General features: G+C 52.0%; 2 protein-coding genes across 9 annotated transcripts; both read right to left on the bottom strand.

Annotated features, from left to right (window-relative positions):
- Window positions 1-508: 508 nt before the first annotated feature.
- On the bottom strand, window positions 509-8,635 carry DHDH (dihydrodiol dehydrogenase). Its single transcript, XM_029585753.1, has 7 exons — window positions 8,403-8,635; window positions 7,858-7,969; window positions 5,835-5,998; window positions 4,793-5,045; window positions 4,522-4,646; window positions 3,786-3,936; window positions 509-847 (listed from the first exon to the last, which is right to left on the bottom strand). Exons 1-7 carry the CDS (start codon window positions 8,490-8,492, stop codon window positions 753-755), a joined length of 990 nt encoding a protein of 329 aa, XP_029441613.1. The 5' UTR covers window positions 8,493-8,635; the 3' UTR covers window positions 509-752.
- Window positions 8,636-8,849: 214 nt separating this feature from the next.
- On the bottom strand, window positions 8,850-20,653 carry LOC115081214 (tubby-related protein 3-like). 8 transcript variants are annotated; one of them, XM_029585744.1, is made up of 17 exons: window positions 20,039-20,653; window positions 18,658-18,710; window positions 17,894-17,945; window positions 17,585-17,738; window positions 16,488-16,628; window positions 15,446-15,550; window positions 13,482-13,613; window positions 13,099-13,278; window positions 12,486-12,578; window positions 11,916-12,049; window positions 11,462-11,638; window positions 11,044-11,156; window positions 10,534-10,648; window positions 10,343-10,438; window positions 10,065-10,236; window positions 9,651-9,806; window positions 8,850-9,205 (listed from the first exon to the last, which is right to left on the bottom strand). In XM_029585744.1, exons 2-16 carry the CDS (start codon window positions 18,663-18,665, stop codon window positions 9,673-9,675), a joined length of 1,806 nt encoding a protein of 601 aa, XP_029441604.1. In that variant the 5' UTR covers window positions 18,666-18,710; window positions 20,039-20,653; the 3' UTR covers window positions 8,850-9,205; window positions 9,651-9,672. The 8 variants fall into 8 exon arrangements, with proteins under 8 accessions (XP_029441604.1, XP_029441603.1, XP_029441605.1 ...); XM_029585743.1 differs by having other exon boundaries at window positions 8,850-9,176; XM_029585745.1 differs by having other exon boundaries at window positions 9,670-9,806.
- Window positions 20,654-20,663: the final 10 nt, after the last annotated feature.

Below are 20,663 nucleotides of genomic sequence, written 5' to 3'. Positions count from 1 at the left end.
TTTAGCCTTTCTTCTGATGGGGAATCATCCCATCCTCTTCATGATTTTGGTTGTCCTCTGTATCTTAATTCTGCTATATCTTTTTGGAGAGGTACTTGAACTGCCCACAGTCCTCAAGGTGTGGGTGCACTATGCAGTGATACAAAGGCATTATGATCGATTTTATTCTCTATTCCTATCCTAAGAATTCCTGGCATTCTAGTTGCTGTCTGGGTGGTGGCTGCGCATTGGGCCGATGTTAACGTCTAGATCCTCTTGCAAAATGTGATTCCTACTGTTTAACCTTGCACTGTGTAAATATAACTTGTTCTACTTCCCCCAATGCATCACTTTGAACTTGCCCACATTAAATGTCATTTGCATGCCTATTCTCCCAGTTTTGCAAAGTCCTCTTGCAATTTCTCACAATCCCATTGTGAGTTTTGTGTCAGTGGTAAATTGATCTTACTCATTCCTGTTTGTGGCTCATCTATAAATATATTGAAAAGCAGTGGTCTCGGAACAGATGCCATGTGTTAAATGCAACCTTTATTCTACAAATAGGTGAGGTGGGTTAAGACTCAAAGCAATTTTACATGGTTTGATGGGAGTGTGGCTATTCAGCTTTTGTACATATTAGACCACCTGTGCATTTGGAGTTCAGAAAAAAAAAAGCAGCTGCATGCTTAGGCTAGAAAATTTGCAGTAAAGGAAAAATTTCAAGAGCACCACAGGTATGGGGCTTGGAGTGGCGATTCTGAAGCGCCTTTCCCTCACGGAGTGACGCCAAGCTGTTGGCGGGCCTCATCTATGATATAAGCCACCAGTTCACTGTCTGCCAAGCTCATGATGGGACTTTCCTTTAGGCCTGTGGGTAAACAAGAGAGAGGTGAGAGGCAGCTGTGACAGATTCATGTAAAAGCATTGCCCAGCATAATAGGCAGCCAAGATCATACCTAGACTGCAAATGGGCCCCATTCTTGATGTTAGGCTTTAAGAAGGTGTTAAGCTTTTTTTTTTTTTTAAATTAATGATTTGTCTAAACTTGGGTCCTTACGATGGGGGAGGGATCCCTCACCCCCCCCCCCCCCCCATTCTGGTGTGCTTGTGGGTTCTACCGTGGAAAAGGGAGATGCTTTGCATTGTTCCTGTTGTGTATGAAAGCTCTGCCTTTAGGGGGGGGGCAATATTAGATTACAGTGGGAGGTAACACGTGTGAGTAATGGCCATCAAAGGGTTGGCATGTGATAGTGATGGGCTGCTTGGATGCCCATGCCCTTGAATAGTTCACAGCTGGAAGAGTAGCCTTGGGGTTAGATCACAGGCCTGGGGAAACAGATTCAAATCCTGCTTCTCCCAATGAAGCACCTTGTGCCATCGGGCAAGGCGTTTCGTCCTCTGCACTAGGGAAATGCCAATTCCTGAACATACCCATATCAGTCCAGACCAGTGGGTTATTCATCCCTTCCAGCAGATGCAGTCAGAAAACACGTGCTTTGTCCAGGTGGAGTCCCTGCTCGGAGGTGTTTCATCTTGCCTCTGCTTCAGGAGTCTAGGTCCAGTCTCTCCTGCTGGCTGTCTCATCCCAGTGTAGAGAAGGGGATGGATATAAAGGCTCCGGACTGTGTCGTGGTCTCCACGGACACAAGCCTTTCTGTCTGGGGAACGATATGCTTGCACCGGTCAGCACAAGGTCTGTAGTGACTGGAGAAGTTCTGGTCCATCAATTGCTTGGAGACTAGGGTGGCATTGGAGGCCCGGAGATTATTTGCTTGGGTGGAGCATCATCTTGAAGGCCTAGCAGCATCACACGTAGTGGGAGTAGACTATGTGCAGGAGGACTTCCTCAGCAGGCAGCAATTGGATCCTGGAGAGTGAGAGTTGTTCCCGGAGCTGTGCGACGTGGGGCACTCCCCAATTGGATCTTATGGCGATGCAGCTCAACTCCAAGACAGATTCTTCAGTCGCCGAAAGGAACTCTGTTCGGTGGGCTTCAATGCTCTGGTGTGCCCTTGGCTGACGGGAATTCTTCTGTACATCTTTCCTCCTTGGCCCCTCATAGGTCGGGTCCTCAGGCGCAGAGAATCACATCTCGGGACAGTGGTTCTAGTGGCTGTGGAAATCGTGGTTCGCAGATTTGGTGTGACTTACGGTGGCAGGTTTTCTAGTCTGACATCTTCCACACCTGTTGCGTCAGGGTCCCCTATTTTCGGATCGGGAGGTTCGCTTTTGTCTCGCGGCTTGGCTTTTGAGAGGCAGAGAGTTTGATTGAAGGGTTACTCTGAACAGGTCCTCTCCACTCTTCAAGCCAGAAGACCGGCGACCTCTATGGCATTTATTAGGGTCTGGAAACTGTTTGAAGTTTGTTGTCCTCAGCGTTGTCTAGATCCTCTGGCTGTGGAGGTGTCACAGGTGCTGGATTTCCTGCAGCAGGGGTTGTCCAAGGGTTTGGCTTACAACTCGCTTTGTGTGCAGGTGGCTGCCTTGGGCGTGCTAGGAGGCAGGTTTCAGGGTAGGACTCTGTCTGTTCATCCAGATGTGGTGAGGTTTCTCACAGGGGCTAAGCTGTTACGTCCTCCGGTGCGAAAGATCTGCCCGGATTGGAGTCTCAACCTAGTTCTCCATGGATCCCCCTTTGAACCCTTGAGAAGGGCTAGCCTGAAGGATTTGTCTCTGAAAGCAGTCTTTTTGGTAACTTTTTGTTTAGCTCTAAGGATTTCAGAACTCCAGGCTCTGTCAGGTAGGGATCCATTTTTGTGGATTTCTGGGAATGGAATCTCATTGAGAACAGTGCCTTTCTTTGTTCCTAAGGTGGTGTCTGCCTTTCATGTTAAACTGTAGATCTTCTGGGGTTTCCACAGTGGTCAAAATATTATCCTCTGGATAGAGAATTACATCTTCTGGATGTGCAGCGGATGCTACTTCGGTACTTGGAGGTTACTAATGCTTTTCGTCTCTCAGATCATCTGTTTGTCCTCTGTAGTGGACTGAAGAAAGGGGACAAAGCCTCTTAACGCTATCATATCTCATTGGCATTTATTCGGCTTGTTGTAAGGGACGACAAATTCCTGTTGGTTTGTGGGCGCATTCCACTGGGGCCCAGGCTGCTGCCTGGGCTGAGTGTCAACTGCTGTCGCCACAGGAGATTTGTAGGGCAGCAGTGTGGTCCTCAGGTCATACCTTTACCAGGCATTATCATCTGCATGTCAGGGAGCAGGATGAGCCGTCCTTTGGGGAGAGTGTCCTGCATGCGGGTCTTTTCGGTTTCTTGCCCGGTTTAGGGGTGTGTCTGTGTGAAGGGATTTCTAAAGTATCTTGGCTTGGGTACAGGTCAATACTGAGGTCCTGCAGGTGCTACTCTCAGTTAAGAAGCAGTGCCTCAACGTTTTGTTCTGTCTCTATCTGCTGGGAGGAATGAATAACCCCACTGGTCTGGACTGAGCTGTGGTATTACAGGAATGAAAATTAGCAGGTAAGAACCAAGTTTCCTTTATATCGCATTGTAACTTACCTTGGCTTTGGAGAGGTAAATAATGAAGTTTCCGCCACTGAAGAGGGTAGCATCTAGGCGTAAATAAGGGAAGCCTGCACAGGGACTGCCTCCATTATAACAAATCCCTGCAGGGGATTGAGCTTGTGAACTACAGTGGGTTAGGGTAGGGACAACCAGGCAGACTGGATGGGTCCATGGTCTACGTGTTGACTTCAACTAAGTTTTTGGGTTGTTTTTTTTTTTTTTTTACCAGAAGTTGGACAACTGGTTTCCTTGGCCCGGTACCTATTAAAAAAAAATGTTGAATGCTCACCTTTCAGCAGGCACTGGCGGACGTGCTCTGCTTCGTAGCTGAGCCCGGTGCTGTTGGTGAAGTTCATTGTCTCAGTGGTAGGGGGCAAGGGATATTCTGTCACCTTCCCATTGACAACGAGCGAGGTTGGACACCACATGAAGCCAGGAACCTAAGTAAGACATGGCAGAGGATGAACCCAGCCATGAGGATGTAAAAGAGAAGGCTCGGCTTGTGCTAGAAATTACTGCAATATGTGCTACTGTGTGACTCGTTGAGTCAATGGTGGATGTAATTTGTAGCTTAACTAGTTCTAGTGCTGTTAAGGACTTTACTTGCTATTTACAGCTGGGTGATGACCTAGAAACTAGTTTCGCTGGGGTAAAGGATCATACCTAATCCACACCTGGCTAAATAGGACCAACAGAAGTAAGAGAGAATCCTAGAAGCGGCTGGAGGCGAAGGGAACTCAGGAGATCAGCCATACGTCTACAATCGTTGAAAAAGTCCTCTAAACTACAGAGCTGGAAAAGACCATCACTGAGGGTTCACCTGGACTCAAGTTGAGTAGTATGTGACTTCAGGAGGTCAACTGGAATCATGAAAGAGGGGATGGGGAGGGAGACCACAGCCAGTCATCTAGATTAAGCCACAGGGGTGAAAGGCACAAACTGACTAGCCTGCTCCTGGAAGACCTTCACTTGACCCAGAAGCACCAGAACATCACTCGGCACAGGATCCCTGCCCTCAGGAGTACCTGAATGATCCCCTCCGTGCAGCAGATTGCGGCCTGGTTGGGCAGTGGCACCATGATGGAGTTGGTGATAATTGCCTGGCGCTTGCCAGAGTACTGGAGGACAATTGTGACCGTTTCTTCCACTCCTGGGGGGGAAAAGGTTGTGTAATTAGAAGAGAGGCCTTCCGTGTGAGTTGCTACCAGCTTGTTGGTCCCCATTTCTGCCTTCAATCCTGATCTCTGATGGCTCAGCTCTCCACGTCCATCCCCTTTGCATGCCCTCATTACTCACCTGTCTCGTACTGGAAGCCAGTGGCTGTGATAGTCTCTGGCTTTTGTCCCCCAAACACCATGCAGGCAAACTGGATGCAATAGCAGCCGATGTCCAGGAGAGCTCCTCCCCCTAGCTCCTTTTCCACAAGGCGTGGCACATGTTGGATGTTGTTACCAAACTCCGCTCTCATCATCTTCACCTCTCCCATGGTCTTCTGTGAAAGCAGAGCTCGGATCTGCTCAGAGACGGGAAAGAAGCGTGTCCAGAGGCCCTGCAGGTAAGAATGGGCGGCCAAATCAAGAGCGAATGCGATATGCTGACCCCACGGAAGGTTCAAAAGAACAGAGAAACCTGATGGCAGAAAAAGACCAAAAGGCCGAGCTCGTCTGCCCATCCAACTGCTCAGCTCTAGAATTCCTACCACTCCCTCAGAAATCCCCCGGGGCTTGTCCCATGTTGTCCTGACTTTAGATATTGTTCTGTCTCCACCACTTGCACGAGAAGGCTATTTCATGCACCCACCACCCTCTCTATAAAGAAATGTTTACTTAGATTAGTCCTGAGTCTACCCCTTTTCAGCCTCATCCCATGACCCCCTCATTCCTGAGCCTCCTTTCCGGTGAGAGGCTCACCAGCTGTACATTCATACCTTGGAGGTATTAAAACATCGCTGTCGTTCTTCATTCTTTATACAGCGCGGCTCCCTTGGGTTTTTGTAGCCCAAATGCCTGACTACATTTTTTTTTTTTTAGCATTAAATCTTAGCTGCCAGACCATTCGTCGAGCTTTGCCCCACTTTCCTGAATGTCTACCCTGCTTTGAGATAGGGGAAGAAGCATGGCGGGAGGCCCTACAGGCGTGAAAGTGGAACCAGATTAGCAACAGCAAGAGAGGACATACCTAATGAGGTATTACAGTGGTATAGGGTTTTAGACGGGAAAGGCCAAGAGATCTTCTACCAAGCACCCTAGAACTTGGTAGAGACCCAGATACAGAAGTTTTCTTCTCTCGTAGGTCTCCCTGTCTAGGTCAGCGAGAAGGTGAAGCTGGGGAGACTTACCTCCATGAGGAACACGTTGTTCTTCCTGGCCGCGGCGACCAGCTCTTTCACCTCCGTGGGGTTCATGGCCAGCGGCTTCTCACACAGCACGTTCTTCCGCGCCCGCAGGAAGAGCAGCGCCACGTCCCGGTGCTGGGTGTGCAGGGCCCCCACGTACACGATGTCTGCAGTGGGGAAGAGAGGAGGCACGACCAGCAGCCGCATCAGTCTCGGTTCGGGGCTACTGGCAAGCTCCATGTCACTGGGGATGGTTGGGACGTGCCAGGCCTGGTTTAACCTGTACCTGCATCTACAGACTGGCACGTTCTTGCAGATGACAGCAGTGAAACCCCAACCAGTGACCTGACCCTTGCTGCCCACCCTAAGCACAAGCCTCGTAAAAGTCATACATAGAACGCCTGCTTCTGGGGTGAAAACGGACAGCTTAAAGCATTCACTGGGAGTAGGCCTGCCAATGTCTGTTGTAACGGGCCAAATCCTTTCAACACTGTTGACGAAAAAGAATTCAAAGGGGCTTGGGATAAACACTGTGGATCTCTAAAGACTTAGAGGCCAGAAATGAAGAAAAACTTGCTGGTGCGACAGTTACTATCCCTAGCAGAAGGCATGGAGATTACTACCCTTAACCAATAAGCCCTGATGCTTTTAATACTTAATGCAACTGCAACGCTGCTCCCTGCTTCGACGGCAGGGTGGAAAAGGGGAATTGGATTCAGACAATAACCAAGAGGGCCCAGACTTCTACGGTCTGGGATACTGAGACGCAGGGAAAAAGCACAGGACTGCGTCTACGGCCAAGCCCATAAGCAAAGCACGACAAGCAGCACTGTCTGAATTGTCAAGAAAGCTCCTCACCCAGTATAAATGGTGCTAGCTGAAATTTGTATGGGTTATCATAAAGCTTGGGATAGCGGCACAAAGTGGTAGTTACTACCCTTAAAAGAAACATGGGGGTAGCCTGCACGGAGTGGCAGTTGCTACCTAGGGAAGCTTGTGGGGCAGACTGGCTGGACCATTTGGTCTTTTTCTGCCATGATTACTGTTACATATATATATATATATTCTTTATAGAGAGGGCGGTGGAATCTGGAGGAAGGGCCCAATGGAACCAGTTTCAAATCCCACTCTTCATGAGCTTGGGCCATTCCCTTTGCCTCCCCCGGTCTCTGGTTCTCACATTCGGGCCGAAACAGTAAAGTCCGCGGGAGAGCGGGCGAACGCCCACTCTCCTGTGCGCGCGATTCACTATGCAAATTAGGCCCGGCGGTAAAAACAGGCAAAAGGAGCGGCGGCTGTCAGCGGGTTTGACAGCCGACGCTCAATTTTGCCAGCATCGGTTCTCGAGCCCGCTGACAGCCACAGGTTCGGAAACCGGACGCCAGCAAAATTGACCATCCAGTTTTCGAGCCACGGGCCGACATCAAATTTTTTTTTTTTTACTTTTGGTAACTTTCGGGACCTCCGACTTAATATCGCTATGATATTAAGTCGGAGGGTGCACAGAAAAGCAGTTTTTACTGCTTTTCTGTGCACTTTCCCGGTGCCCGAAGAAATTAGCGTCTACCTTTGGGTAGGCGCTAATTTCTAAAAGCAAAATGTGCGGCTTGGCAGCACATTTTGTTTTCTGAATTGCGCGGGAATACCTAATAGGGTCATCAACATGCATTTGCATGATGCTGGCGCTATTAGGTTCAGTGGGGTTGGATGCGCGTTTTCCGCCCCTTACTGAATAAGGGGTAACGCTAGCGCGTTGAATGTCGAAAACGCGCGTCCAATAGAGGGTTAACAGTGCGCTCCGTTGGAGCGCACTGTACTGTATCGGCCTGATTGTAAGCTCTTTGGGGCAGGGATTTAACCAACACCATTGTACAGTGCTGTGTACATCTAGTAGTGCTATAACCATTTTTCCTTAGAATTCCCCGGCCCTTTCGTGTTTGCCATGCTGCAGCAGCACAGATATGCAGACTGAAGTGTCTGCAGCTTGTGTTTGCATATCACTGTCGGTGCACAGCAGGAGCCTCACCAATGTTGGGGTCCTTGGCCAGTTCCTCATAGGACCCGAACGCTCGCGGGATGCAGTGACGCTTGGCGAACTCCCGGGCACGGCTGAGGTCACGAGCTGCCACCGCCACGGCCTGGAGACGGAGGGACAAAGAAGATTTTTTTTAAGTGGGGGGGGAGGGGGTAGGAGGGAGAGGTTGGTCATTCAGCCAACCTCCTGCTCAGCAGGAGGCAGGCATTGATTGTGGCTTTTGGAGACATCTGTTGCCCTAAATTACACCGTTCTCCTATAATAGGGGATGGTGCGTGGGGGTCACTTCTCATGTCACAGAGTGGATCAATGGCAGCCAGTGAGTGTGCGGCCACCTATGGGGGGTGCTGTTTGCAAAGTTTATGAACTAGTCTTAAGAGTCAGCAGTGAAAGGGTTACTTGAGCCAGGGTACTGCAGCTTGCTGGCTGCACTTCCGCTACGCTGCTCAGCTCGGTCCTGCTGAAGCCCAGGACCGCTGCAGGCTTTGTAGAAACATTTGTAACAGTCTCCAGGGTATCGGCGCCTTTCCACTTACCTGGTGATCCTGTGCTGGCAAGGTCTTCAGAGCCACCAGGAAGTCGTGGCTGATCTTGCCCACGGAGCAGATGCCCCATCTGGTAGCCATGGCGGAGCCGGAGGGGAGAGATCAGGCAGACCGGCTTCCCTCCGCTCTATATACCACCGGGTGGCCGCAGGCAGAGGAGCCAAAGTTCACTGGCCAGCTTCCAGGGTGCTGACTGCTGGGGGCCCGTCTGTTCTTTTCCACGGATGCCCACGCTGCCCGGAACACGTGTGCGCGGCGATGCAGGGAAGCGGCTCCAAGCGTGCACAATTCTTCAATGGCTTTTCGGGCCCCCCCACTGCATGCTGGGACTTGTAGTTCCCGCCCTTTCCTAAGCAGAACCCTCATGCCTTGGGCAACCTGCGGCCATCTGATAGAGCGGCTGCTGTGGCTACCACATTAAAAACCCGCTGCTAATGGTTTTCTGAAAGACTAAGAGAGGAGCATCAGATCCTTTGGCCGTACTCCTGAATACAATAACAGAACTTTTACTCAGAATGGATTTTTTTTTTACATTTTTTATTTCTGCAATAATTTACAGATCAAGGGAAAGTGAGGCAGATGAAAATAAGTAACTATTTACAAGTCAGAGTAGATTTGATCTGGGTAATCCGTAGGTAGGATTTAGCAACCTCACTGAATATATAACCAGGGCAGATTTGGGGGCTGGTGGGGGGCGACTCTACTTCTATCTGGAACAAGCTGGTTTTGCGCTGGAGCCGAGGTGGGAATTGTGCAATCCTTGTCCTATAAGTGGAAGAGAAGCCAGGTCATCCCTAAAACAGCAAAAAAAAAAGAGAAAGCGATCTATCTGCCCGAATGAGGGCTCTGACTGTGCTTTTGTGTATTTTAATTTTATTTTTGTAATTTTATTGTTATTCATGCCTTGAATTTATGTTGTAAATCGCTTAGGAAGATCTATTCTGTTGGGCGATAAATACATTCACTCATTCATTCATTAATAACCCTACTCTTGTCCCCCTCTGAGACACAAGATTCCCAGAAGACCCTGCCAAATTCTGTTAAAACACCTCCTTCCAGAAGGACCCAAGGAGCCTGAATACCAGATAACTTGTGGCTGGGATCAGAAGTGCAAGAAGAAGCACTTGGTGGTGAATTGCTGGGCAAACACAAGGGCCCAGGTCTGTACTGTCTCCGTGGCTGCACCTTGGCCTGCCAAGGCAGCTTTTTAACCCTTTTCTCCATACCCCAGTCACTCACCCCTCGTTCCCCACCAGACCTGTTATTCACACGCCAGCTTCCCATCGAAGCTGGAGAGGCAGACGGCGAAGGCCTGCAGGGCACAGAGCGGGTAGCTATAGTCCATGGTGAAGACGTCCTCTGTCACGCGTCCAAACTGCATCACGATGTATTCCGCTGGTTGGGGAGAGTGGCGGAGGGGTTAGCAGGGAAGAAGAGAGAGATTAATATTACTGTGTGCAAAAATACGGCAGGGGTGAGTTGCTCACTCACCCTAAGGCCACGCCTGCCATCCTATTCCTCCCTCCCCCTTCTACTGCCCTCTCCTCTATCGGCAACTCAATATTCCTGAAAAGGCTCTGTCGTGTGCAAGGTGGGGCAGCCACACTTGGATGGGTTTCTCTAGATCCCCTTTTCCTATCTAGGGGTGCTCACGGTCGTCGGCGCGAATGATCTGGAAGTTCTTTACAGAGGCCAGGGTGACCCTCCCGTGGAAGTTGAGGACGTAGCTCTGCGTCTCATCGTTCCAGGATGGTGTCTTGTTCTGGAGCTCAATGATGTTTTCCATGTTCTGGTTCTGGTACCGGGCCAGTAAGGTCTCATGCTCCTGCAGGAGGCAGAGAAGAGGCAAGAATTGCACAGCCACACACGTGAACTTCCTCCAGCACACACCAATCCTTGACACGGCGGCCATGCCCCCCTCCCGCACTCACGTTTCTGGGCCGGATGCTGACCCGCTCATTCTCCGTGTTCATGCTGGGAATGATGATGGTCATTTTTCGAGGCCTGAAACCCAAAACATTGGTTTCCTGTGGTAGACAAGACACAGAAGAAAGGAGAGAAGATCAGATGATTTCAAGAGGAGAGACTGTTTCCACTCCGGAGAGTCGGGTTCCTTACTCACATAGCACACAGCCACCAGCTCCTGCCGGAGAGATTCTCGCTCTTGTACAAAGGGCTTGGTGTCTGGGTTTACCCCGTTATCAAACACTGTGAACCTGGTGCCTAACATATTCGATCTGAAAGTACAAAAGAGAGAGACGGCTTAAAGTCCTGCTGCCCTTCTTGTTCTCTGACTACTACTGAGGGTAGCAGAAGAATGGATGGATGAATGAAGACAGATGGAAGGAGAGATACCGAAATGGGTCAGTTCTGAGACTTAGATTGATGGATGGAAGAAACGGATGAGTAGAGAGATTGGATGGACAAGAGATTGAGAAAGGGTAAGGAGCCTGGATGACTGAAGGGAGTGATAGAGTAATGGATAGATGCATAGAAGATGGATGGATGAAGGGATGGAGGAATGAACGAGTGAATGGAGATGGATGGTGGAGATTGACATGAATGGAGGGCTTGGTGATGTAACAGATGATTGGAGAGAGAGATGCAGTCATGCATGGATCGTTGAACACACCGCACTTTTCCAATGAAACTGGTCCCGCCTCGGGAGAGGTCCGTTGGATCCACAGAGATCAGATAATTGGATGTCTTGCTTTTCTTCCTCTTCCTCCCAGCCATTAGGAAAAGCTGTCAAATAAGAGCAAACGGTCAGCGGTTCCCTTCCCAGACTTGGAACGGAAGAAGCCCTCCTAAGGCCGAGCCGGTGGTTCAAGAGGCAGTGAGGGAAGGGGTCCAGCGACACCCAGTGGTTGGACTCAGAAGGTGCATGGCTCCTGACGGAGGACTATCGCTGTGATGACTGGGCTACATGAGTTAGGGGGCGGAGAAATCTCTGGGAGATTCTGATGGAGCTGGAAGCCAAAAAGGCAGCAGCAAGAAGCTGCCACCCCCATAACAGAACCACCAGCCCCAAAGGAAGAGTGGTCACTAACCCTCCTGCCGTCATCTCTCTCCAGCTGCAGGTAGTAAGTGGGGAAGATCCCTTTGTCCACGCCCTTCCTGTCCCTGGTGATGCGGCACTGCAGGGTCTTGCCCTGCGGTGCAGGGCGGAAGGCAAACTCTTCTAGGTCACCGGTATCCAAGGAGACCATGGGCTGGGAGTCGTCTTCCTGAGCACAAGAAATGGAGGTGGGTGAGATACTGGGATACAACGGAGGAAGGGGGGTGGGGGGGCTGATGGAGCTCATCGCGTTTGAAAAGTCAGCTTCTTGGACATGGGGGGGCAGTGCTTCAGGGCTGCTGGACCTTTGAAGGGGACCTCACATTATTGACTGCTAGTATGCTCTGAAGGCACTAGCAGGACTCCAGTCTACCATGATGCGTCCATTCAGGAGAGCTTGGCTAGTGCAACTTGGCCTACAGCAGCTAGACGTTGTTACACCTTACCTTGTTGGAGGCAGAGGAAGACCTAGCGTACTCGCCGTCGTCTTCCGGGTCATCTTTGGCAGCTTCCTCTCTTTGCTCTCCCTCCTCCTCCTCCTCCTCTTCCTCCTCACTTTGACTCTTGTCGCTTCCCCTTTCTGGGTAATAGGAATGTTAGAGATACATTCTTGGTGTCGGCTCGGCGCCACTCGGCATTTCACACCGATTCCGGGTGGGAAACGAAAAGGCCGCTCCTGGCTCCCACACATACATTGTTGCTCCAAATAGAATCAGGGAGTGCGCATGTGGTGAAGGGGGCCGGCCATTAGGAAGAAACAAACCATCATCCACCACTGGTCATCATGTGACCCCTCCACCAATTGAGAAGGCCTTGTGCGTGACCTGATATTAGCCTGGTTTTAGCATAATCTTGGCCTTGTGTTACACAATCATTGTTTTGGCCTGATCTCGGCCTGGGTGTTAGTACAGCCCTAGCTTGATTTTGACCTGCTGTTAGTGGAGCCTTGACCTGATCTTGGTCTGGCATTAGCATGGCTATGGCTTGGTATTAGTGCTGACCTTAGCCTAGTCTACCTGTGGCTTGCAGAGCTTCGTCTGGAGGCAGGTCCATGCACAGCTCCTCTGTGTCAATCAGTGGGGCCCGGACAGCCTCATCCCACAGCATGACTTGGCGGGAAGGGGGGGGGGGGGGGGAACAAGACACTGTTAGTGAGCACTGTTAGCGAGCAGGACAACAGGAACGAAGACTGGGGGCACGCTAACCCCCAAGATCTTACACCTTACCGTAAACCAGCCCCCAAGCCAGAAAGAAATTGATGCACACTGATGACATCATTACTGGCCTGAAGGTAGGGACTGTGATGTCATCAACATTGCAACTTCTGATCCCCACCTCCTTGCCCAGCCACAAACATCCAGCTCTGCTTTGATCAATCTCAGCTATTAATTGTGGGTTTTCAGAGAAAGGGGTCCCTCAGCCTAAACAGTCAACAAGTTGTTATGATGAAACAAACATTTTTTAAAGCATTTTTAAATGAGATCTTCTCTCCCCAATGCTGCCGTTCATATGAATGCAGGCATCCTATACATGTCTAAAGCGTGTAATGGGTGGGCTGCAAGTGGGAATATCTGCAGATGCTATGTTGTTGTGCATCCAAGATCTTCCACGAGCACACACTGTCCTCACCTTTTCTGGCTGCCTTCTCTTTCCTCTCGTGCCTTCTCTTCATGGGAGACGAAGGCGCCAGGCAATCCCCGGCAGGTTCGGCATCCTCTTCCTCCCTTTCCTTCTTCTGGGATACAAGGGGATCATCTTTGGTCATCTCTTGGACCTCATCTGACAAGACGGCAGGCTCCAAGTCGGGGCCTGGAAGGTAAAAGATGGCAGCACGTTCCTCGGAGGAATTTCTCACTGCTGGAAGGTGGTTACATTTCCCCCCCCCCCCCCCCCCCCTGCCCTCATTCCAGCCCGTACTCAATTTCAAGAAGGACCGAGTGCCCCCCGATCTGCTGTGCAGGCTGCAATTCTGCCCAGAAGCCTGGCTGTCGCGGCAGCTCCCTCATGCCCACCTTGCTGCTCGTGCTGCTCCTGCCTCTCTGCGTCATCCACGCAGGTTCTCGGACGAACAGTGTTTACGCCTGCCCTGCGGGATCTCGATGCCACTTTGATCCTGGCATCTTTGATGTCCGAACTTTCAGGGGCTGGAGAGGAAAGCCAATAGGACGGGGGGGGGGGGGGGGGAGAAAGAAACAGAAATGCACAACAGATAGTGAGATTCTGTATTTCTTCATTATCTAGTCCGTAGAAACAGCGCAGTTCCATGTAATAATGACCAAAAGAGCAAGTGGTTCCTGGCTGTTGGTGCCCCCCCAGCAGAAGGAGCCAAAAAGCTCTGAGTGAAGAGCCCTCCCCACCAGGGCATTAAGAGTGCGAACTGCCCCACCCGGGAGGCCTTTATTACCCTCCTAAAGGGTGCAGCAGACAAGACACCAAATCCCATGGACGGAATGGATCCATGCCGAGGGTGTCTTACTGGCAATTATTTTTTAACCAGAGGATAACCATGGAGAGACAATAAAGCAGTAAATGTTTACTAGGCTAAGGCGCGAGCCCAGTCCTGCTGGTTTGAGGAAGAACACTGTGTACCGTGGCTGGCATTTCCCATTAAATTTAAACCCACGAACACTTAATCCTGCGGCCTGGGTCGACTGACCAGCTGTGACTGGATCTGCTGTACACTCTCCCTTTTATCCCCATAGCGTGGCATCTCTTTAGAAAATACAGAAAGGAGAACCGGGTTGGGATCAGTGTGGGTAAAGGAGACCTGCTCTTTACTCAGGCTGGGATCAGTGTGTGTGAAGGTGACTTGTCTTTTCCTCGGAGCTGGGATCAGTGGGTAAAGGAGACCTGCTCTTTCCTCAGGACTGGGATCAGTGTGTAAAGGAGACCTGCTCTTTCCTCAGGACTGGGATCAGTGTGTAAAGGAGACCTGCTCTTTCCTAAGGCTGGGATCAGTGTGTGAAGGAGACCTGCCTTTCCTTGGGCTGGGATCAGTGTGTGTAAAGGAGACCTGCCTCTTCCTCAGGGCTGGGAGGAGTGTGTGAAGGAGACCTGCCTCGTCTTCAGGCTGAGATCAGTGCGTGAAGGAGACCTGCCTTGTCCTCAGGCTGGGATCAGTGTGTGAAGGAGACCTGCCTTTCCTTGGGCTGGGATCAGTGTGTGTAAAGGAGACCTGCCTCTTCCTCAGGGCTGGGAGGAGTGTGTGAAGGAGACCTGCTTTTTCCTCAGGATGAGATCAGTGTGTGTGAAGGAGACCTGCTCTTTCCTAAGGCTGGGATCAGTGTGTGTGAAGGAGACCTCCCTGTGTCCTCAGGCTGAGATCAGTGTGTGAAGGAGACCTGCCTTTCCTTGGGCTGGGATCAGTGTGTGTAAAGGAGACCTGCCTTGTCCTCAGGGCTGGGTGGGATCAGTGTGTGTGAAGGAGACCTGCCTTGTCCTAAGGCTGGGATCAGTGTGTGAAGGAGACCTGCCTTTCCTTGGGCTGGGATCAGTGTGTGTAAAGGAGACCTGCCTCTTCCTCAGGGCTGGGAGGAGTGTGTGAAGGAGACCTGCCTCGTCTTCAGGCTGAGATCAGTGCGTGAAGGAGACCTGCCTTGTCCTCAGGCTGGGATCAGTGTGTGAAGGAGACCTGCCTTTCCTTGGGCTGGGATCAGTGTGTGTAAAGGAGACCTGCCTCTTCCTCAGGGCTGGGAGGAGTGTGTGAAGGAGACCTGCTTTTTCCTCAGGATGAGATCAGTGTGTGTGAAGGAGACCTGCCTTGTCCTCAGGCTGAGATCAGTGCATGAAGAAGACCTGCCTTTCTTTGGGCTGGGATCAGAGTATGCAGGGTGTAAAGGAGATCTTTAATCCTGATCCCCCATGCTGCCTCTAGAAAGAAAAAGTGAATTCTTTGTGTTCCTTGTGATGGAGAGCCCCAACGCCAGCTCCGTCTGCCAGAGCTTAGGGTGTAACTTTAACAGGACTTCTCTCTGACCGGATTTGGGCTTTTCCTTGTCCTCTGTCTTAGTTGTAGCCAGATCCCGCTGGTTGGTGTGAGGTCTCGTATCCTCTAGGATGGTCTCCTCCATGTCTACAATCTCTGAGCAGGGAATGAGGAGGAGAGCGCATTAGAAAAAGAGAGAGAAGCAGCATTTTATCTAAGTATGGCGGTTACACCTCAACCTGAATTAGGGTAAGAATAAGGCACAGGCTGTGCTTCAATCCCTCGCCTGTGAATGGAAACAGCGGCCAATTGGAGACGGGCTGTTCTGCAGGCTGCCTTCTGATTGGTCACTGCGGCCCTGCCTACTCCAGAGCAAGCAGGAGGATGAAGTGTAGAGGGGCCATTCCCCTCCACCCCCATGCGCCTCAGCAGAGCCTTTCCCTCCTTCCCCCACCCTGTAACGCGGGGGGGGCTCTGTCCATGTGTCCATCATCCAATTTTCAACGTCCAGCTAAAGCCAAGAGCCCGGCCCCATGTTCATTCCCTATTTGTGAAGCTCTCTCTCCCTTCTCCCCTATCCTTATGCTCTCACCTTCCCGCTCTTCCTGTCCTCTTCCCCCCTTCCTCCATTCTCCCTCTACCGGGTCCTCATTCCCCTTCTCTTCTCTGCCCCTCTCTCCAATCCCCTTTGCCTCTCTCCTCCCCTCCCCTTCCCCCCCTGCCTTTTCTACCCTCTCTCTTGTGGAAATTGAGAGCAGCAGTTTATGGTCTGACTGCCAAGGAGAAGACGGAAAAGTACAGGCTGACAAAACAACTGCTTTTTGTACAGGCGGGTCAGAGCCGAGCAAGTTGTGAAAGGGGAATCCTGCAGGCAGGTGGGGGGAGCGGTGGGAGCGAGCCACGCCAGAGGAGGAAAAAACCCAGCCAGGACAAAAGACTCTGGCACCAAGCCAGCTCTCGGAGTGCATGGAGGCCCGTCAACGTCTGCAGGCCAAGAGAGCCTGGAACTGCAAGGGTCCAAATCCCATTTCTGACAGGCCTTGCCCTCTGCCCTCCCACCACGCCTGCCCCCCCCCCCCCCCCAAGCTGGTACCTTTATGGAGCCCGCCGCCCGGTGCCTTCTCCTCTGCCGTGGGCTCCAGTGGCACACTTCCCTGCGGCGAGTCGGGCCAGAGCTCGGAGCTGAGGGAGGGGACCTCTTTGGGGACATCCGCCAGACAGGGGTTAATGATGCCTGGGTTGGTGGAAGAGAGAGATACAGCTGAAGGTTGCAGATTTGCATGTGGAACCCCCCCCCCCCCCCCTGAACCATACAGGTGTGACAAGGAAGTGGTGGTGGTCTAGGAGACAGGCTGGAGCACCGGGCGCAGTATCTTCCTTTGCTTGACAATATCCCAAACACAGCAGCAATATGAGGAGGGAATGGGAGGTGACGACTGACTGCATCCTGTAGGGAGAGAACCCGGCAGGGTACCTGCTTTATTGGGCAAGTTTTATGGATGTCATGGTGTTGACCATTGCATGTTAGATAGCACCTTGTCAGCCAGGGCTGGCTGATTCAATCCTGGGTTTTTGCCGGGAAAACCCCCGTCAACACCAATTTCTGCTTGTGCAAACTTTTCCAACATGTGTGTGAAACTGTCCATTGTCAGGCAAAATTCCCCTGTTAAGTTCTGCGGCCTCAAAAAAACAAGGCCCAGATCCAGGCTGCACCAGATGCATCGAGACCGTCTCTGTTCCCACACACCAACCCTAAAGCGGGGATTGTTCCAAGGCTGCGGAAACGTCCGTGTGAAAACCAGTCAATGATGGAAAGCTGCGTGCGCAACCAAAACGAAAGGACCCGAATGTCCAAGGGCAAAGATTTGCCTACACACACACACACACACACACGCTCCACTTCTCAAACACACACTTCCTCCTCCTCAGGCACACAAATGCATTTTTGGAAATTTGTACTCAGTGTAAAAGACCTTTAGAAATGTTGAGCTCCCCTGAGGGTGCTCCTTTTCAATTGTGTTTTTCGTCTGCATGGTTGGGATCTGTAGTTCTAATCTCCAGGCGTGTGGTGGGGCAATCCCAGGCGGGCACTGCCCAGTCCCACCATGTGAACCATTGCCTAGCTTTCAGGAGAAAGGCCTGGTCCACTCGCATGGCACAAGCTAGCCCTGGACTCTCTCTTCTCCTCACCCTGGTAGATGCAGGGAATGCTGCCGGCGTCCACCAGCGGCGTCTGGTCTTCCGCCCGGCGGGAGTGTCGGGGGTTCAGCCGGGAATCGGGGTTCGCCTGCACCATGAGCAGCTCCTGACGCCTTCGCCTCTGCTTCTTCTCAAAGAGGCTGCGCTGCGGTGGGGGAGGAACGCACAGATGGAATAAGTGCCCGGTACGCCAGGGGGATGTGAGACACGGAGAAAGGGAAAAGGAGACAGACACAAGACAGGTCATCAGGGGCCAAATCTGTCATCAAGGCTTGCGGCCCCCAGGACTTTCTCCTCTACCTGCATTTCCAGTTTCTTCTGGCGGACTCTGAACAGATCATCACTGGCCGTGCTGCAAGGAATCCGCAGAAAGACATTTCAGTCTGGGGGGAGAGGAGGGGCTGGGTGTGTGTGACACGGGGATCTCGGGGGGGCGCTACTCAGCCTCTCCCCCATTTGAGGAGGGGGATCTCGGGGGGCGCTACTCAGCTATGGAAAGGGGCAGGGCAGGAGTGCTCCTGCAGGGATTGTTAAGGTAGGAATCAAAGTGTATTGGGAGGGGGGTCTTTTAATTTATTTATCAGTTTTTGGTTAAACACGTCAGTTTAAGCAGCTTGAGTGTCCAGTAACAGGGGTGGATTCCCCTCCCAGGGACACAGAATGGGGCGGGGGGGATTAAACCTTACGTTGCTGGCAATCGGCTTTACCTAATACACCCCTGCACTTCATCCTCTTTGAGCTCAGAGACTTCAGGCTGGTGCCCACCCAGCCCTTACCTTCTCCCAACCCCCGCTGCCACCTGAGGCTGGGACTTACCCACCCCACCACCCTAACCCAGGACCGGCCCCAAATCTCCCACCAGAGGCCGATTCACTCGGCTACTCTCAAAATCAAGATTCACTGTCAACCCCCCCTCCACACACACCAACTCGCGCTCGTCACTGGCCCCCAGTTCACCGAATCTCGGTCTCAGGAGGGCGAGGATGAGGGAGAGCCTGGTCTATTACTTGGAGACATGGGGGGCAGGGGGAGGGGTGGAGGGCGGGCGGGCGAGCGTTACTTACAGCTCCATCCTCTCCAATCTGAGGCGTCCCTCAGCTTCCAGTGTTAGCTCCTTCTGTGACAGAGAAGGAGAGAGTTAAGAGGATGTTCTCTAATCACCCCATGCAATATACTCCAACAAAGACCGGTCCTAACAGTGCTGACCGACTCATTTCCTAATGCATGCCGACTCCATTATTTTATTATCACTTTTCCTTTAGTTTTACTGGGTTTTTTGGTTTTTTATCAAAGGATGCCGCGCCTGCTCCAGCCCGCAGGCGAGCTCTTGGGGGGGGGGGGGCACTAAGCCCAGGAGGCAGTGAAGGGAATTGCAGGAGGGCCTGGAGCAATATCTTACCCCTCCCCCCCCCTCATCGCAGCTTCAGATTGGCTCCTATTTAAGCAGCTTTCTCTGCCTGGATTAGTCCCATCCCCTCTCTTTATTTATAGACGAAATTGGTGCAAAGCAGTCTCCCAGTCCCTGATGCTGAGGGCAGATGAGACGGGAGAGTGCACTGTGCGATTTGTAGTCCTGCTTCAACCATCGGCGGACCACAGTGTACCAGTTCCTTGCATCCCTGGACAGGGTGCAGCTCCTGCTCGAATAAGGTTAAGGACTGGGCCCCTGAGAGCTCCTGCTGTATCATAAAGACAGGGAATGAGCCCCCGTGGGTTCTTACTGTATAATAAAAGCATAAGGAAAGCCACGCTGGGTCTCACCCATGTTCACTGACTCCAGTATCCTGCCTCTGACAGTGGCCAGAGCAGATCCCATAAAGTAGATCTAATTCTGGTTACTCAGTCCCAGGGATAAACCATGGCTTTCACTAGTCTACCTCATGTGTTAGGGACTTTTATTTACCCGTTCCACTCCACTCACAACTTTATAAAACTTTTATCATGTCCCCTCTTAGCCAGTTTTTTTTATTCCAGGTTGAAGGACAGCTCCCAGAGGGGGTCCTGTTTTAAAATAAAGGCAGGGACCAAGCTCCTGGAGGTTCCTGCTGTAAAATAAGGACAGAGACAACCCCCAGGATCTCCTGCTGTATAATAAGGACATGAAGTGCACACCCAATAAGGATAGGGACTAAGCTCCTAGGGGCTCATCCTGTATAACAAGCACAGGGACTGAGCTGAATTCCTGGGGGTTCCTCCCATATAACAAGGGAGTTCCTGCTGTATAATAAGGGCAGGACTTGAGTCCCTGGGGGGCTTCTCCTGTATAATAAGGACCATAGACTGACCCCTGGGAGTTCCTGTGGGCTTCTCTTGTATAATAAGGACAGGGACTGAACCCCTGGGAGCTTCGGCTGTATTATAATGGTAGGAATTGAGTCCCCCGGGGTCCTAACCCATGACATGATCCAGCCCTCTCCATTCTCTCTCCCCGTCTGTCATACTCACGGAGCGGCCTTCTGCCAGTGCATGTCTGCTCGAGATCGGGTGCTCCCCCTTCTCAGTAAGACAGCCAGAGCCCCCAGGGAAAGGGGACACAGAAGCACTAGAGGTAGTGCAAGGGCTGGGGCTGGCACGTGGCAGGGGCCCTGGGGGAGGGACACAGCAGCACGAGAGGTAGTGCAAGGTTTGGGGCTGGCCCTAAGGGGTGCACAGCAGCATTAGGCGAGGCGCAGGGCCTGGAGCTGTCACATCAGCCCGTGGTGATCGCCTGGAAGGGGAGCACAGGAGCACGATCTAGTGCGGAGCTCATCGGATAGCAACAGGGGCTCCGGGAGCACTAGATGCAATGGGGGAGGGGGGGAGGACACGAGCACTCGATATCTAGCTCTAGTCGCGTCGGGCAGCGGTAGGGGCCACAGGAGCACTCAATGTAGCGCTGGGCTGGGCACGTCGGGCAGCGGTAGGGACCACAGAAGCACTCGATGTAGCGCTGGCCTGGGCACGTCGGGCAGCAGTAGGGGGCCGCGGGGGCGGGGCGGCACGCGGGCCACTGCAGCACTAGCTGGAGCGCGAGGCAGGCGGCAGCGCGCGCCCCGGGGCACACATTGTAGCGGCGCGTATCACACAGGGA

The sequence above is a fragment of the Rhinatrema bivittatum genome, chromosome 19 (assembly GCF_901001135.1).
Source record: "Rhinatrema bivittatum chromosome 19, aRhiBiv1.1, whole genome shotgun sequence".
Classification (NCBI taxonomy): Eukaryota; Metazoa; Chordata; class Amphibia; order Gymnophiona; family Rhinatrematidae; genus Rhinatrema; species Rhinatrema bivittatum.
The sequence above is the reverse complement of the archived record's forward strand: the minus strand, read 5'-3'. Positions and strand labels throughout refer to the sequence as shown.